The 17,182-nt window shown below is 45.1% G+C and overlaps 2 protein-coding genes across 2 annotated transcripts; both read left to right on the plus strand.

Annotated features, from left to right (window-relative positions):
- The first annotated feature begins 5,471 nt into the window (after positions 1-5,471).
- Positions 5,472-8,777, plus strand: LOC101768392 (elongation factor 1-gamma 3). The gene is made up of 7 exons (XM_004965987.3): positions 5,472-5,618; positions 6,513-6,662; positions 6,734-6,794; positions 6,874-6,926; positions 7,007-7,108; positions 7,185-7,674; positions 8,133-8,777. Exons 1-7 carry the CDS (start codon positions 5,610-5,612, stop codon positions 8,510-8,512), a joined length of 1,245 nt encoding a protein of 414 aa, XP_004966044.1. The 5' UTR covers positions 5,472-5,609; the 3' UTR covers positions 8,513-8,777.
- A 2,419-nt stretch (positions 8,778-11,196) lies between these two features.
- LOC101768794 (elongation factor 1-gamma 3) lies at positions 11,197-14,734 on the plus strand. Its single transcript, XM_004965988.4, has 7 exons — positions 11,197-11,353; positions 12,532-12,681; positions 12,753-12,813; positions 12,900-12,952; positions 13,037-13,138; positions 13,215-13,704; positions 14,150-14,734. The coding sequence occupies exons 1-7, from the start codon at positions 11,345-11,347 to the stop codon at positions 14,527-14,529; spliced, it is 1,245 nt and encodes a 414-aa protein (XP_004966045.1). The 5' UTR covers positions 11,197-11,344; the 3' UTR covers positions 14,530-14,734.
- Positions 14,735-17,182: the final 2,448 nt, after the last annotated feature.

The raw sequence follows: 17,182 nt of genomic DNA on the forward strand, positions 1-17,182 counted from the left end.
GTATATACAAGTCATACAGTGACCAAAGATCCCTGTTCCCAGAAACAGCCCAGTTCTTCATTGTTCTTTGAAGAGGGGCATGGCCGTTGCACGGTACCATGTGTGATACAGTGTCACTCAAAATCACTGGAAATCTAGTATATATATCATCATAGTTCAATAGGAGAATAGTTGTGAGCAGACTATATGTCATCTATGGTAGGGCAAGACTAGTGCTCGGTAAAAGGAAAAAAAGATCGACAGAATATCCATGAAATCCTAACCTAAAGATTTTAGGACAGTTCAGATACACAAGAGCACAAAACACTCAGGGTGCAGCACCGTCAAGGTTCCTATCGCATCATTCCTACAGCTGGATAACGTTTTAAACAGAAAGGCAGCTGCTAGATTGTATGATGGTTAGGCTGCATACGTATGTGGTCTTTGGATCACTCCTAGAGAGAGAGAGAGAGAGAGAGAGAGAGAGAGAGAGAGTAACTCACACGCTGTCACAAGTTGTAAGGTGGTAAGGCAAGGCTCAATCATAGAATTGCGCCCAACAAATACGTAACTTTCAGAAGGCTCTGCAAATCCAAAGGGATCATGGCGTTAAGCAAAAGGACGCTACTGTGCTGCCATTTCTACAGGGGCCCAATCTGTGGGGGTAACAGGCTAACAGCAAATGCATGGTTGGTGATCCAAAAAGAAACCAATTGCAGTGCTGGTTTATAGCAAATTAAACTTCTTTTAGATTGGTTTCATAATGAGCCGTGCTGGTTGTCGGCACTCAAATGGGACAAAGAAACTACGTATACGTGGATAGTCCAGTAAACTATTTTTATGGGAATCATGTTAATATGAACTTCAGGTTCTAACATAAAAAATCTTTCCTTTTTCTAAATTCTTAATTCCTTTCAAGTAACCAGGAAAATGATGGGCCAAGATATTTGAAATGGTACCGCTGAACTCTCAGCTGTCAGAAAATCTTAATCAGTAGTGACAGATTAGGTCATATCTGGTTAGCTATCAAGGTCCTACCCACAGCCCACTATTAAAAATAAAAAGGCAACTATTGCACACAACAGAAAAATGAAAATTCAAGGAGATGTATAAACTATGAACACACTGAAACTAAAATGAGTCATTGACTAGTCAGATGATGGGGATGTGATCAGGCTGCAATGTAGTAAGTGGTTGTGGAGGGCACACGCCCGTAACCGCAGCAACCAGTTGCTATCAGAGGATCAACAAAAAAACAGAATAAGCCAAGAGAGGATGATTAAGGATAAGGTTAACCAACAGATAGGATGATGGGATGAACCACAGCCACTTATTTCAGGGCTAAATGCCATCCGTGCATAAAGTTTGCCAACAAAAAGGAAAATTTTATAATAACATTAATAATAACAATTTAAAAATATGAAAGAAACTTCCGGCCAGATTTGCATATCAGGGAATAAAGTGAATGGGTTCCAGATAGTCATATGATAGATCACCATACATCATAACTTTGGCATTGATAGAAACAGAGTTCACGAATAAAAGTTATTTATAAATCCTTGATTTGTCAGACTACACATTACTAATGTGCGAGGTAGGTGATAGGTTGATTTCGTACTTACAACAACACAAAAGATTTTTAGTCCCGAGGAAGTTGGGTGAGCTGCTTGTTTTGCCTTTTGCATGAGACATGACGAGTATGAGTTGTCCGGTGTCTGTCATTTGATATGAAAACCAAAGAAAGGCTGTCTTTCATCAGCTGTACCTAATATTGTATCAATGCAACTATTTATTAACATGTAACATAAGAATAAGATGATGGAAAAAAAGTATTACATGACCAAAGGCGTTTAAAGGAAGACCTGTCTTGTACTTCTACAGAACTGTCACTAATATTCTGAAAATGCATTGACCATTTTCAACAAAGATGAAGGGCGTAACTGATAGACAGGACGGCAAGTTGTCAACATATCAATCACAACCGTGTTTTCCAATAGAATTGCAGTGAATAACTATATTTAGGAGCATGAGAAATCATATGACTTTTCCCCTTTTCCAAAAGAAGGAAAAAAGATGTTCATCATTGCTGTATATTTTGTTCCTTCTTCCTGTCTGTTTCCTTCTTGGGTTAGTTTAGAAGCAGGGGCAGACCCATGGGAACATCAAAAAGTTCAGGTCCGTCGACCTTTTACCCATGCTACTGTCGTGTACATGTTTTCCCACACTACTATAGTGATATGTTTTCCCATGCTACTGTGATGTATAAGTGTTACTTGTGATTTGTGGTTGGGAAGAATAGGAAAAAAAATTGGTAGGAGCTGGAGAAGAGGCGCAGGATACTTCACTTTCATACTGGTTTCAACACGTAATCAATTATGAATTATTAACAAAAAGGGACTATGTTGAGGATGAGTACGTCAGCTACATCTATTTCAAATCTCAGCAGAGTATCAGGGTATTGGTCCCATACTTGTCCTTACAAATCTCAGCAGAAACGACCCACTGGTACCAATCAAATTTCAACGGACATTGACCCCTAACCTCCAGGAAAAAAGAAAGTATGCTTGACACTCCTCTCAATCACGGAGAGTCAACTCATGTTAAATAATTTCAAATATCCCTGAACACCTGCAAAAGACGGAGTTCCATTGGTTTCACCTGCTTTCATTTTTCTGAGAAGGACACTTGGTTCATCCTAGCAGAATCAATTCGAATTACTCTGCATATCTGGAGCAGAGGAAGCACATGCTCCCCAAAGATCACATTATATTCTATGAACAAATAACTCTGTGGCCTTGAGGAAGTAGTAAAAACAAATCAAACTCAAACTGGCAGTGGCAGTTTCGTTTGTGCAGCATTTCAGTTAGCTAGCTACGAAACTCTTGCATATTTGTACCACCAATGCTTCTACTACTAAATAGAAACCAGCATGCCTCGAGACTAACAACCTTCAAAACACACGGCATCCTAAATCCCAGGAAGAACGCCGTACGCACTCCGATCGCATTTCGTCGAGCACGCCGCGCATGACGCGACCCCAGCAAAATCACGATCTCGCGAAATCCGCCGGACAGAGAGGGAGGATGGAAGGGGAGCGGAGCGGGGGAATTTTTTTTCCCTAGAATACGCAGGAGAGCTACGTATCATTCTATTAAAAAGAAAAAGAAGAAATATTTATTACAACGCGGGTCATTCTATTAAAAAGAAGAAATATTCGATGTTACTTATGTTTGTTACATTGAAACACTAGAGCAACCATTACATAAAAGAACACTTAAACACAACGCACGCTAGCTAGTGGTTCAGAGACGCCGGCCAGCTGAAACTTCCCATGCTTGAAGCTCCAGCTGCGCTCCACAGCGTTGCTTCCTGCACGATGGCTGCGGACATCGGTGTAACACGCTCATGCAGCGATCGCTCGTCGAGGAACGCAACCTTGGCGGCCTCTGGCTGTGGTCCGTAGACCGTGGTGAGGCACCATGGAGCGGAGTGGCCAGTCACAGAGATCGTCGCCGTGATCGAGTACCGGCCCTGATGCAGAGGAGAACACACCACGTCCGGGCCCTTGCAGGCCAACAAGATTTCCCCGCTAGCCCCTGTGGTCGGCAGATACACGAACGTGGAGAACGCGTTGCCAAGAGTCTCAGCTGCCGGGAAGTGTGAAAGTTTACAAAGCTTCGTTTCCTGGACGCAAACGATGGAGGCGTTCGCGTCGCTTGCCACTGAACGCAGTGCATCCCGGCGACATCGTGCGCGGCGCGCACGTTCCACACCAAAATGTTGAGATTCGCCGTATTCATGTTGTGCGACATCGATCGATTCTGCAGCTTGCCGCGTCGTCTTTCAAGCGGTCACCGCTCCAGCGCTGGACGCGATCTGCATGAGTTGATCATCTGTCAGATCGTTGGCCAGCGGAAAGATGTCTCGGAGTGCCGCGAAGTGTCGCGGTTGCATCGTAGATTTTAGGAACTTGTCGAAGTCCTTTGTGGCAGCATGGTCAGCGTCGGCATCGCGATCAATTATACCTAATTTGCGCATGGCGAGCACCTCACCCTTTTTTGAAGGTCGGACAGTGAGGTTCAAAGGCTGGTTGGCGAGACGGCCGCTCCGTCGTGGCGTCGGCGCCGTGCTCGCGGCCGGCGCTCTGGCTGGCGGTCTGTCCGCGAGGGGAAGCTGCAGTGTTAGACGGATCGAGTTCAAGAAGGCCGCAGTCTTTTCTTTGGCAACCGTGGAGGAACCTGGCGCCGCTGGCGTTGCTCCTGGTGATGAAGGAGCAACTGTTGTAGCATGGGCAGTGGCTGGCCGTCGAGTTGCGCTTGGAGGGGAGCTTCGTGAAGGCGACGCAGTCGGACCCCGGCTTGCCACGGGAATCCAGGAAGCGGCATCAGTTAGCGCCTGCGGGGATTGCTGGCCTGCTTCAGACTGTGGAACATGATCTGCGCCGCGGCGACGACGGGAGCAGGTCCTGACCGGCGTCGAGAACAGTGCCGTCACGGGAAGCGTGTGCGGTGAGCCGGTGCACCTGGCATTAGCAGCTTGGTCAGCGTCCTCAGCCTGCTGGCGCGGCGGGGCGGGGGAATTCACCTCGGGGAGCCTTGCGGGCGCCGGAGGAAACGGCATCTCCATGGCCGCGAGCTCGCGATCTGCTCCGCTTGTTGCTGTTGGCTATTGGGTTTTTTCGCTGCTCGCCATGGCGAGGGACTTGGCGGGGCGCGGTGGGTCGAAAAGCGTAGCAGAAACGCGACCTGAGAAAAGACGGGCCAGGTTTGGTCCCAAAAATCTAAAGGCCGTGAGGTTATGGGCCGACAGGCCATCGGAACTGCTTGCTTTTTCTTTTTTTCTTTTTGGTGAAAAATGGGAACTGCTTGTTCTTTCGGTCTTTCGGAGATGAAGCCTGGTGGCTTGATGATGAAGCTTATTTGTATTATGGTTGTGCCATGTTTCAACTGCCTTGTTTGGCTAGTTCCAATGAATAATTTAAGATCAATATGCACGCCACTATGTTCTAGAGACAGAATTAGTTGCAAAACAAGCAAACGAGAGAGGAATATTCATGTGAACGAGAAGCTTTAAACTTTTTTTTTTAACGGAAACCACGTTGCAGAACTTTGATGAAATGTCTCTAACTTAACGGAGACGTGCTTCATCCAAATCCAAAAGCTTGAGGTTAATTATCGCTCAAGTTTAGCTCCATGCTTCTAACTTCAGCTGAAAACCAACTTGAACCGCTACGGAAGCTAAAAAGGTTGGTTAACGTGAAGGGTAGAAATTTTGTGTTAAGCCCCCTCGTTAGGCCGAAACAAAAGTGTAGCAGGGACCTGATTTGAATCGCAAGATAGTATGAGGAGCGTAACCACAAAAGGACCCATCCAAGTTCCCACGCATCCTGCTCATCCCGCGATCGATCCCGTCCGTCCAATAGTCTCCATCAGGGTGCCCGACGCCGCAACCCTAGATACGCTTACCTTCTCCCCGTCCCTCCCCGCTGCGCCGCCAAAACATAAATCCGCCGCCCTCTCCCTCCTTAAACCCCTCTCTCTCTCTCTTCCTCCGGCGGCCTGCTTCTGCGATCTGTGCTGCGGATCTGCAGAGGCTCCGCGATCGGGCGCAGACCAGCGGGACCAGTTGACATGGCGCTCGTGAGTTCCTTCTCCCTTCCTCCTCCGTGTTTTGTTCCTGCTGCTTCGGTCTGCTTTGTAGTTCATCACGCATCGCGAGTGCCTGTGGGGATCTGTGGGGGCGTATACATAGTTTGGTTGGGCGATGCACGGTGCTAGTGGTGCCATTCATGTTGCTTGTTACTAGTAGAACGGCTGGCTGTGCATTTGTAAAAGGTGTGATCATGGTAATTTTGGCGAGGGAATTTCTTCGTGGACAACCATTTGCGCACATCTAAGTCAATCATGTATTTGAGCTGTTGGATTCGTTTAAGAGAATATTATTCCAACCCAAGTGATTTTAAGGCTCCGATCCATAGTTCTATTTGGGTTGTAAGTTGTAAGAAACTTGCTGTACTTGTAGCAGCGCTCTTTTGGTCGGTGAAGGAAAAGCAGGGTGTTTTAGGGTGGTTATTATCATGATGCAGCGCAGCTGGCGATAAGTATAGATGAGGAATTGAAGTTGGGTGATGAAGCATGACCATGTTGATGTTTATTTGATAATTTAGCCATTGTATGGGAACTCATATCTAGTACTGTTTGCTATTGTAGTTCTCTCCCTGCACATGCCTTTACTTAGTTGCATTGCTAAAACCGTATTTCTTTGCTTAATCTGTATGAAAAAGGCTCCTCTATCTTGTTGGGAAACAGAGATTTCATTGAATGCTTGAGACTACAAACACTCGATCTGGACACTTGTGTGTTTGCTTATGTATTTGTCCCTACTAGTGAAACACGTGTTTTGTGGTTTATGTATATGTTCTGTTTCTTTCACTTAGATAAGGGTCTAGATGTCATTGCTTGTCTTTGTACTGTTTGATTACCATCCAAAGTATCAACTTGTAACACAATATGTCTGTATTTTTTGTTCCATAGGTATTGCATTCTTTTCCAGGAAACAAGAATGCCTACAAGGCGCTTATTGCTGCAGAATACAGTGGGGTCAAGGTTGAGTTGAACAAGAATTTTGAGATGGGTGTCTCCAACAAGACCCCTGAGTTTCTTAAGATGAACCCCCTTGGGAAGGTACACCATACGCCAACTATATCTTTGAAACAGTTATGTATAGATGTTCAGGAACTAAAACTTTTGTTCAGGTGCCGGTTTTGGAGACTCCTGATGGTGCTGTTTTTGAGAGCAACGCTATTGCACGCTATGGTATATATTTTGTGTTTTAATCCTAATTCTTTCATCGACTTGCTGCTGCTGATAACCATGGCTCTGTTTTTTCTTTAAGTTGCTCGCTTGAAGGATGACAACCCTCTTTTTGGATCTTCTCGTATTGAGCAAGTGAGTGATTTATTTATGTTAACACAGCTCGACTAGTATTAGTGTGCATAACCTCTGAACCTCATCAATGGTTCTTGCAGGCCCATGTTGAGCAATGGATAGACTTTGCTGCCACAGAAGTTGATCCTGGTATTGCACGGTACTTGTTCCCAAGGCTTGGTTTCATGCCTTATGTTCAGACGGTAAGTTGTAGGATGTGTAACTCAGATATTGTATAGATCTTTAAATAGCTATAGTCTAACTTTCTTGCTTATGCAGGCCGAGGAAACAGCTATTGCCTCATTGAAGAGAGCGCTTGGTTCTCTGAACACACACCTTGCCTCAAAGACGTTCCTTGTTGGGCATTCTGTTACTTTAGCTGACATTGTATTGACATGCAACCTCTACACTGGATTTATGTATATCCTGACCAAGAGCTTCACATCTGAATTCCCTCATGTTGAGAGGTATTTCTGGACCATGGTTAACCAGCCTAACTTCAAGAAGGTCATCGGCGATGTCAAGCAGGCAGAGTCAGTGCCTCCTGTTCAGAAAAAGGCCGCTCCTCAGCCAAAGGCAAAGGATGTCAAGAAAGAAGCCCCAAAGGAGGCCCCGAAGCCAAAGGTGGAGGCACCAGCAGAAGAGGAGGCACCAAAGCCGAAGCCGAAGAATCCTCTTGACTTGCTGCCACCAAGCAAGATGATCCTCGATGACTGGAAGAGGCTGTACTCAAACACAAAGACCAACTTCCGTGAGGTTGCCATCAAAGGTATCTTCTCCACCTTATATCAACAATATATTATTTTTTTCCTTCCAATCTTTGAATGTGAGTGGCTGGTGCTGTAGTCTCGTTTGCAGTCTATCAATGTTATGTTACATTGACACTAGCTAGAGAATTGGGACTCCCCTCTAAATTGGGTGCTTCATCCTGATAAAAATCTGGATGTGGCCTTATGATCAAATATATTGTTGTTTTAGACAGAATGTATGGTCTTATACATTTTACTTGAGCCAACAACAGATAGCTGCAAAGATCTACACCAATCCAAACTCAGTGGTAACAATAGTTGTGTATCATGTAAGCACTAATAAGAAGAATACTGAATTTTAGTTTGCAACAGCAGTTTACACTTATCTTAGTAAATTAATTAGATGAGTGTGCTAATTTCATTCTTCCACGTCTGTGGAACTTTTACCAAAGAAGCTTATGTGCTGTCTGTGTTTCAGGTTTCTGGGACATGTATGACCCAGAGGGCTACTCTCTGTGGTTCTGTGACTACAAGTACAATGATGAGAACACCGTCTCCTTTGTGACCATGAACAAGGTTGGTGGGTTCCTGCAGCGGATGGACCTGTGCCGCAAGTACGCCTTTGGCAAGATGCTCGTGGTCGGTTCTGAGCCCCCCTTCAAGTTGAAGGGGCTCTGGCTCTTCCGTGGCCAGGAGGTCCCCAAGTTTGTCATGGATGAGGTCTATGACATGGAGCTCTACGAGTGGACCAAGGTGGACATCTCGGACGAGGCACAGAGGGAGCGTGTCAGTGCCATGATCGAGGACCAGGAGCCCTTCGAGGGTGAGGCCCTGCTTGATGCCAAATGCTTCAAGTGAGGTTGCACTTACCTAGAGAGAACTGTTTAGGCTTTGGGTCGGATGTTTATGGAAGAGTTTGCTTGTTACTTCTGTCTATGTTGACCTGTTATACTCATGAGTTGTGGTTGGTTAAATTTTGGGCTATCCTGTGTTCTTTAGTATTTGATTGGGCTATCTTTCAAGTCAGTAATCTGGTGCTGTTGTCTTATGTGACTGTTGGATTATTGGACTTGTAGTGCTTAGCTTATTTTTAACATTCCTAGTTGCAATTGCAAGACAGCAAGAACAAGCGTCGTAGGAGTAGCTTTTGTTTTGCTTGTGTTTGAGCTCCATGTATTGAAACTGTTCTAGTGGTTTCACACTAAAATGGTTGTGAAAGTCAGCACGGCTTTAGCCGATTCATTTGTTTCGCGAAAGCCTTCTTCGGTTAGAGGTGAGACATGTGATTATTTCACATTATCATTGGTGGGAAAGCATATGGACTAGGAGGCTACTAAGCAGGGAGGGGTCTCCGGATAAGCCTTGGTCCAGACCCCTCCCCGCTGACGCACACACACCGCTCTCTTATCTTCCTCGCTCCCGCTGATGCACATGCACCGCTCTCTTATCTTCCTCACGTTGTTCCTGTCTTCCTTGGTTCCTCCGCATGCCTCTCCCCCGCCTTGCCACCAGCATCCCCTCGTCGACGTCACCTCCGTTGCCGGCGAGGACCGTCCTCCCCTACCCTCCCCTACCACCTCCGCCTCTCCCTCCTGTTCCTCCTACACTCTTCTCCTTCAGGATGAGCTCCCCACCTCTTTCGGGTCCGGCAGCATTGCCTCGATGACCGCTCCCACCCTAATCCAACCAAAGCAATAAGCCCCAAACCCAACCGCCATCCTCCACCACCGCGGTGGGTGGCGCCACCGCCGTCCCGCCCACACACCGACACCACCGCTGGTCCGGCAACCTCCCCCGACCATCCCTTTAGACCCGGCAGGAACGGACCACCTCCCCAACCCCAAACCTCGAAACCTTAACCCCAACCCTAAGCCCTAACACGAAGGTTGCTGGAGTTGGAGGTTGCCAGAATTCGAGCTGCCGATCGATGTGTGATTTGTTACTTCTTCGATTCGATTGTTACCTATTCTTCACTTTTCCCTCTTTTGGTCCTTGTTTCTTACCGACGTATTTTGTCCTTCCAAAACAGGAGGGCTCTCGGTTTAAGTCTAAATTGAGAGGCCTCTTCCTGCAGATTATGCGTATGGACTAATCGCACCATTGACAACATGAGATTGTGCAAGGACAATGTGCAAGCATAGTGATTTGGAAAAGGCATCAATTTTATCAATAGCACTGAAACAGCAACATTTTACTAGTGATGGTGAAAATCAGCAATATATGGGTTTACAGAGAACAATTCTCCAAAGAAATAAAGGATAGCCCAAAATAAACAGCACCAATTCCTAGTTTCACGCCATTTTTGCATCCCCGGCTACTAGATGAAAGCATATTTTTGTTACGTTCTGATGAATGGTACTCTTCCATTATAGTCGACATGAATTATTGCGGCGATTTGAGAATCACTTTTGACGCCTCATGCTCCACGATTTTGTGTATGGTTCAGGGTGGACTGCACAATGAACGTACAAGTTGCAAACAGAATTACTTAAGATCAAGATGGGTGCCACTGTTCTAGAAACAACATTAGTTGCAAACAAGCAAATGAGAAATCAAGCAATACTCATGCAGATGTGATCAAGCTTTATGTATTTCTTTTTCTTTATATGACCAAGTTGTAGACCTTCGAAATGTCTTTAACTCTACTCCCTCTGTTCCAAATTGTAGGTCGTTTTAATTTTCCTAGATATAGTATATATCTAGATGCATAATAATATCTATAAATCTAGAAAAGTCAAAACGAGTCAGAAAGGATGGAGTAAGATGATATGAAGACGTAAGACGTGCATGTGCTACATCAAATCCAAAACTTGATACTAAATTCTTGCTCTCAAGTTTAGTTCCAGGTTTCTAAGTTCAGCTGAAACCAAGTTAAACTGTGATTCTATTCGATCTATTACTTACAGCCTGTTTGGATACCCTGTGTTAAAGCTTAATAAGTGTTAAAGTTTTAACACTCTCAAATGGAGTGCTAAAGTTTAACACATTGGGGTGTTTGGATGGTGTGTTAAACTTTAACACCTTTGGTGGGAAATGACTCCATTGCCCTCTCATTTATGGCCGGCGGAGAGACAGGGAGGAGAGAGGAGGCAATGGTGGGAAAAAGTGGAGAAGGAGGATCACTTTTAATAAGTTTAATAACTTTTAACACCTCCTTAAGGTGTTTATGAAATTGGAGATGTTAAACTTTAACACATTCCTTTTAACACATACCTTTAGGAGATAATGTGATAAAAATATGTTAAAAATGAGGTGTTAAACTTTAACACCCTCTATCCAATCAATCAGGGCCTGAACTTACCCGCCACGGAAGGTAAAAGATTGGTCAATGCGAAAGGGTGGAAATTGTTTGTTGTTTTGTGTTAAACACCCTCGTTAGCTCCGAAGAAAGTGTAGCCAGGACCTGATTTTAAATTGCAAGTTAGTACGAGGAGCTTAACCACAAAGGACCCATCCAGATCCGACGCATCCAGCTCACCCCGCAATCAATCTCGTCCGTCCAATCCTTCCCATCCGGACGCCTGCCGCCGCAACCCTAGACATTGGCTTCCTTCCCCCGTCCCCTCCGCTGCGCCGCCATCGCATAAATTCGCCTCCCTCTCCCACCGTAAACCCCTCCCTCTTCCTCCGGCGGCCTGCTCCTGCGATCTGTGCTGCGGATCTGCTGAGGCTGCAGCGGGACCAGTCGACATGGCGCTCGTGAGTTCCTTCGCGCTTCCACCTCTGGGTTTTGTTCCTGCTGTTTCAGAAGTGGCTCTGTGGTTCATCGCGCATCGGACTGCCTGTGCGGATCCTATGGTGGCCGCGGCTGTTGGGCTGATGGGGTTTTGATGCTTGAGGATTCATGCCATGTAGTTAGCTTGATGTACGCGGGTCACTTGGGTGTGGAAACTGTAGATGCGAACGGGGTGTGGTAGGCTGCCTAGATCCTCGACTCTGCTTTCGGTCAGGCGTGTCTTCAGTGAAACATCACCGATCCCCTGGTTCGTTTCAACTTCAACAGCACAAAAAACTTCGGCCTTCAGAAAGTGCAGCGATAGGTCATTTGTCCGCTTCGCTTCTTTACAACCGGGGGTTAGGGGGGTGATGCCTTAGTGCTAATGATGTGATTCAGAGTCGCTGACCTACTAGTAGAATGGTTGGGTGTGCATTTGTATAGGGCCTTTGACCTTTGATCCAGGGTGATCATGATATTTTGGTAGGGTGTATAACCGTTTTATGTGCAACTCAAGTAGAATAATGTATTTGAACCATTGGATTCAATTAGGAGCTAATATCTGGTCATCCCAACCCAAGTCATTTTAAGCTTCTGGTCCTTAGTTGTAATTGAGTTGTAAGTTTTGAGGAAATTGTTGCACACATAGCAGTCTCTTTTGGGTGACCTTGAAAGGAAAATAAGGGTGTTTTAGAGTGTTTATCATGATGCAGCTCAGCTACAGTGCGTAGGAGGAATTGAAGTTGAGAGGTGAAGCATGAATTGTGGTTTATTTTGATAATTTCGCAGTTAGGCAATTCAAAACAAGTACTGTTTGCTATTCTAGTCCCACCTGCACATTCCTTTACCTAGTTGTATTTCTAAACCATCTTGATTGGCTTAATTTGCATGATAAATGCTCCTATGTCTTGTTGGGAAACAGAGATTTCACTGACCATTTCCGAGTATAAACACACAATCTGGGCAATTGGTGTCTTTGCTTGTGTATTTTTCCCTACTATAGTGAAACACATCTGTCAAGTGGATAATGTTTATGTTCTGGTTCTTCACTTAGATAATGGTCTAGATGTCATTACTTGGCTTGCATGTGTACCATTAAATTAACATTCACAGAGGACTTCCAATTTTTAACTCTATGTCTAATATAATTTTCGTTGCATAGGTATTGCATTCTGGACCTGGAAACAAGAATGCCTTCAAGGCACTTATTGCTGCAGAATACAGTGGGGTCAAGGTTGAGCTGACCAAGAATTTTGAGATGGGTGTCTCCAACAAGACCCCTGAGTTTCTTAAGATGAACCCCCTTGGGAAGGTACAACATACACCAACTACATCTTTGAAATAGTTATGTATAGAGGTTCAGGACCTAACAATTTCATTCAGGTTCCTGTTCTGGAGACTCCGGATGGTGCTATTTTCGAGAGCAATGCTATTGCACGCTATGGTATATACTTAATTCCACACTTTTGAATTCTAATTCTTTCTTTGACTTTCTGTTGATGGTAACGATGGCTCTGTTTTTCTTTTAAGTTGCTCGCTTGAAGGATGACAACCCTCTTTTTGGGTCTTCTCGTATTGAACAAGTGAGTGATTTATTGGATGGTAGCATACCCTGATAAGTAAGTTTTAGGCATATAACCTCTGAACCTCATCAATGGTTCTTGCAGGCCCATGTTGAGCAATGGATGGACTTTGCTGCAACCGAAGTTGATTCTGGTGTTGCATGGTACTTGTACCCAAGGCTTGGTTACATTCCTTATGCTCAGACGGTAAGTTGTTGGATGGGTAACTTGGATCTGTATTATTGAACAAGGAATAGCTAGTCTAACCTTTTTGCTTGTGCAGACCGAGGAAACAGCTATTGCCTCATTGAAGAGAGCGCTTGGTTCTCTGAACACACACCTTGCCTCAAAGACATTCCTTGTTGGGCATTCTGTCACTCTAGCCGACATTGTATTGACATGCAACCTCTACCATGGATTTGCACGGATCTTGACCAAGAGCTTCACATCTGAATTCCCTCATGTTGAGAGGTATTTCTGGACTATGGTTAACCAGCCTAACTTCAAGAAGGTCATGGGTGATGTCAAGCAGGCAGAGTCAGTGCCTTCTGTTCAGAAAAAGGCCGCTGCTCAGCCAAAGGCAAAGGATGTCAAGAAAGAAGCCCCAAAGGAGGCCCCGAAGCCAAAGGTGGAGGCACCAGCAGAAGAGGAGGCACCAAAGCCGAAGCCGAAGAATCCTCTTGACTTGCTGCCACCAAGCAAGATGATCCTCGATGACTGGAAGAGGCTGTACTCAAACACAAAGACCAACTTCCGTGAGGTTGCCATCAAAGGTATCTAATCCACCTTATGTCAACAATTCATTTTATTTTTCACTTCCAATCATTAAATGTTAGTGGCTGGTGCTGAAGTCTCGTTTGCGGTCTATCAATGTTACACTGACACAAACTTGCAGTCCCTTCTGAATTGGTTGCTTTATTCCTGAGTAAATTTTTGTGTGGCCCTTATGATAAAAAAATATTGTTGTTTGACAATGATAGTATTATACCTGTTTCTACATGAGTCAACCACAGATAGCTGCAAAGATTTACACCAACTCAAACTAATTCAGTGGTAATGTAGCATATCATGCAAGCTTTAAGAAGCATAATACTATGTTAATATTTTATGTTGCAACAGCAATTTACAATAATCTAAGTAAATTAATTAGATGATTGTGCTGGATTCATGCTTCCATGTGGAACTTTGACCAAATCTTACGTGCTGTCTGTGTTTCAGGTTTTTGGGACATGTATGACCCTGAGGGCTACTCTCTGTGGTTCTGTGACTACAAGTACAATGATGAGAACACCGTCTCCTTTGTGACCATGAACAAGGTTGGTGGGTTCCTGCAGAGGATGGATCTGTGCCGCAAGTACGCCTTTGGCAAGATGCTTGTGGTCGGCTCTGAGCCCCCCTTCAAGTTGAAGGGGCTCTGGCTCTTCCGTGGCCAGGAGGTCCCCAAGTTTGTCATGGATGAGGTCTATGACATGGAGCTCTACGAGTGGACCAAGGTGGACATCTCCGACGAGGCCCAAAGGGAGCGTGTTAGTGCCATGATTGAGGACCAGGAGCCTTTTGAGGGTGAGGCCCTGCTTGACGCGAAATGCTTCAAGTGAGGTTGCATTTACCTGGAGATTGAACTGTTTAGGCTTTGGATTGGATGTTTATGGAAAGAGTTTGCTTGTTTCTTATGTCTATGTTGACATGATATACCCTCGTGAACTGGTTGAAGTTTGTGCTATGTTGAGAATTTTGGGCTATCCTGTGTTCCTTGCATTTGTATCTTTCGTAATCTGGTTCTGTTTGCGTATTTGGCTGAAATGTGAATCATCGGACTACTAGTGATCGTCTTTTAACATTCCTAGTTGCAAGACAGCAAGGGCAAGCTTTGAGGGCTTGCTCGTTTCGCTTATGTTTGAGTTGATTGAAACTGTTCAAGTGGTTCCTATTCATTTGGTGGTGGAAACTGGAAAGGTTCCCAGGTTAGATCTGTCATGTCAGCATTGTCACATAATTATTTTCGTAAACTTAAAATCATAGGACTATTCGCCCCTCTGAAGATGTGAATTTACGCAAGAGCAATTCGCAGCATACATATCTGGAAATATCACCAATTTTTACTGTAACATCCGAATGGTGAAATCACCTCTGCAAGATATCGACATATGGTCTACACTGCTGCAAGATATGGTCTAGTACACTTCTGCAAGATATGGTCTACACTGCTGGGAAACCGTATGGTGCAGGAGCATGGTCATGGTCACCGTGCTTTAGTATGTGGTTCCTAATTAGTTATCCACAATTTCACATCCCTAGTTGAATATACTTTCATCTCATTACATTCTGAATGATACTTCTCCATTGTAGTCGACATGAATTCTTGTGGCGAGTTGCGAATCACTTTTGACACCCCCATGCTCAATGGTTCAATGTAGACTGCACATGTCAGTTGAGGAACATACAGCACCGCCTTCGAGTAGGGTGCACTGTAAAGAAAAGAGGATCTTGTCAACAAAAACAAAATACTTCATACTGAAGGACAGAGTGCAGCAGTCAGCTTTGTGGAGAGAGAGAGTTTTCATCCATGTACACAAACTAATTTTAGGGAATCCTTTAAATAAAAAAGATCCACTGCCTGATTTTTACTGAGATGCTGTTATAACAAATGGAGGAAATTATCCCTTCCATACCCTTGCTATTTGCCTCGTCACTTCCTGTACTGTAGTCCTAGCGCCGCCGCCACTGCCCAACTAAGCATCAGCGCCGCCGTCCCTCTCCACCTGTAGCCCCCGAGTGTATGCGAGAGAAAACACTCGTGACATCAAGGATGAGAAGGAAAGCCGTCGGATCCAAGACTGCCGATGCGGAGAAGAAGAAAAGATTTGACAAGAAAAAAGAGCCACAGTTACCAGCATCCAAGAATCAAACGGCGCCACCCACTCCCGCTTGCGCTTGGAAGCGGTCATCCTTGAAGGAAGAGGAGATCAAGGCGCTTGTGGCCGCCAATCTGCTCCAAAATCAAGACTTCATCAGTTGGAGATCCGCCTATGGCAATCTGTGGCTATTGGAGGAACACCCCAATGAAACGGTAATTTTTGCTCACTTCATCGAGCGTGGTCTTGCATTGCCAACATCTGACTTTTTCCGAGGTCTTCTGGATTACTATAAGTTGGAGTTGGTTCATCTGAACCCCAACAAAATTCTCCACACTACCATTTTCATTCATTTCTGTGAAGCTTTACTGGGAATCAAGCCCCAGTTCTAGTTATTTCGAAAAAAATTTCATGTAAAGCCGCAACCAATGAGGGATCACAATATAGTAGTCGGAGGTGTCGGTATCTAAATGCAGGAGAAACTCAGCAACTTGTATCTAGATTACGAGTTGATAGACTCCAATGCTGGTTGGAAGGAAAAATGGTGCTACATTGGCAATCATGATCTGAAACTACCCAAGTTGACAGGACATCGCCCCTCTTGGAATAACCAGTGGCTTGATGAGGCAACACATGGGGATTGCCTCCAACTACCCGATCTCATTAATAGAATAGACAAGCTAAAGGAAGAAGGACTCACTGGAGTTGGAGTAGCCTTCAGCTTTATGAAGCGACGAATTCAGCCCTTGCAGCAGCGATCCCACTGGGGCTATGAGTATACTGGTGCTAATGATCCATCCAGACTTTCTCCTGATGAACTCGGCACAGATGAAATCATGGTGAGGTTGAAGCGAATGTTTAAACATGTGACTGAGATACCCACAATTGTGCGTGAATTCAGCGCCTCGTGCCCACCAAAGCCTATAAGTACCCGTGGTCGTGGCCTCCGAGTACCTATTTGAAGTTTTTGCTCTCCGCTAACTTGTCTTTGTGTGCAGGCAGATGTCGGTTTGTACTTCTCTGCTCCTCCTCCTCCTGGATCGGAGGTTACTTGCGAAGCTGCTCCTCGCGTGTATATGGGGGAGAGCGCAAGGATTGATGACGAGGAAGAGAAAGTACTCGAGGCCTCCAGCAACATTATTTCTGATGCCGTGGAGGACTTTGAAGTCAAGGCCCGGCCATCTGCTAAGGCTGGGTCGTCCTCTGGATCGAGGAAGCATTCAGATGATGATGAGCTTGAAGCTGCAATTCCTCCGCCACCAAAAAAGAAGTGGATTGCAATTGGGAAGAAGTCCGTGAAGAAGTCTATAACCATAGAAGTTGTGCCTCCCACGGTAATTACTTTTGAAGAAGGATAGGATTCTGAGAATCATGCACTCCCGCAAGGTGTATAAAA

This window comes from Setaria italica, chromosome IV (genome assembly GCF_000263155.2).
Source record: "Setaria italica strain Yugu1 chromosome IV, Setaria_italica_v2.0, whole genome shotgun sequence".
In the NCBI taxonomy this organism is placed as follows: Eukaryota; Viridiplantae; Streptophyta; class Magnoliopsida; order Poales; family Poaceae; genus Setaria; species Setaria italica.

What these genes read in the sequence shown, in the direction of transcription:
- LOC101768392 (XM_004965987.3), top strand. An exon ending in AGATGAACCCCCTTGGGAAG is followed by an intron (nt 6,663 to 6,733) that starts GTACACCATACG and finishes ACTTTTGTTCAG; the next exon opens with GTGCCGGTTTTGGAGACTCC. An exon ending in TCATGCCTTATGTTCAGACG is followed by an intron (nt 7,109 to 7,184) that starts GTAAGTTGTAGG and finishes TTGCTTATGCAG; the next exon opens with GCCGAGGAAACAGCTATTGC.
- LOC101768794 (XM_004965988.4), top strand. An exon ending in CAATGCTATTGCACGCTATG is followed by an intron (nt 12,814 to 12,899) that starts GTATATACTTAA and finishes TTTTCTTTTAAG; the next exon opens with TTGCTCGCTTGAAGGATGAC. An exon ending in CCGTGAGGTTGCCATCAAAG is followed by an intron (nt 13,705 to 14,149) that starts GTATCTAATCCA and finishes TCTGTGTTTCAG; the next exon opens with GTTTTTGGGACATGTATGAC.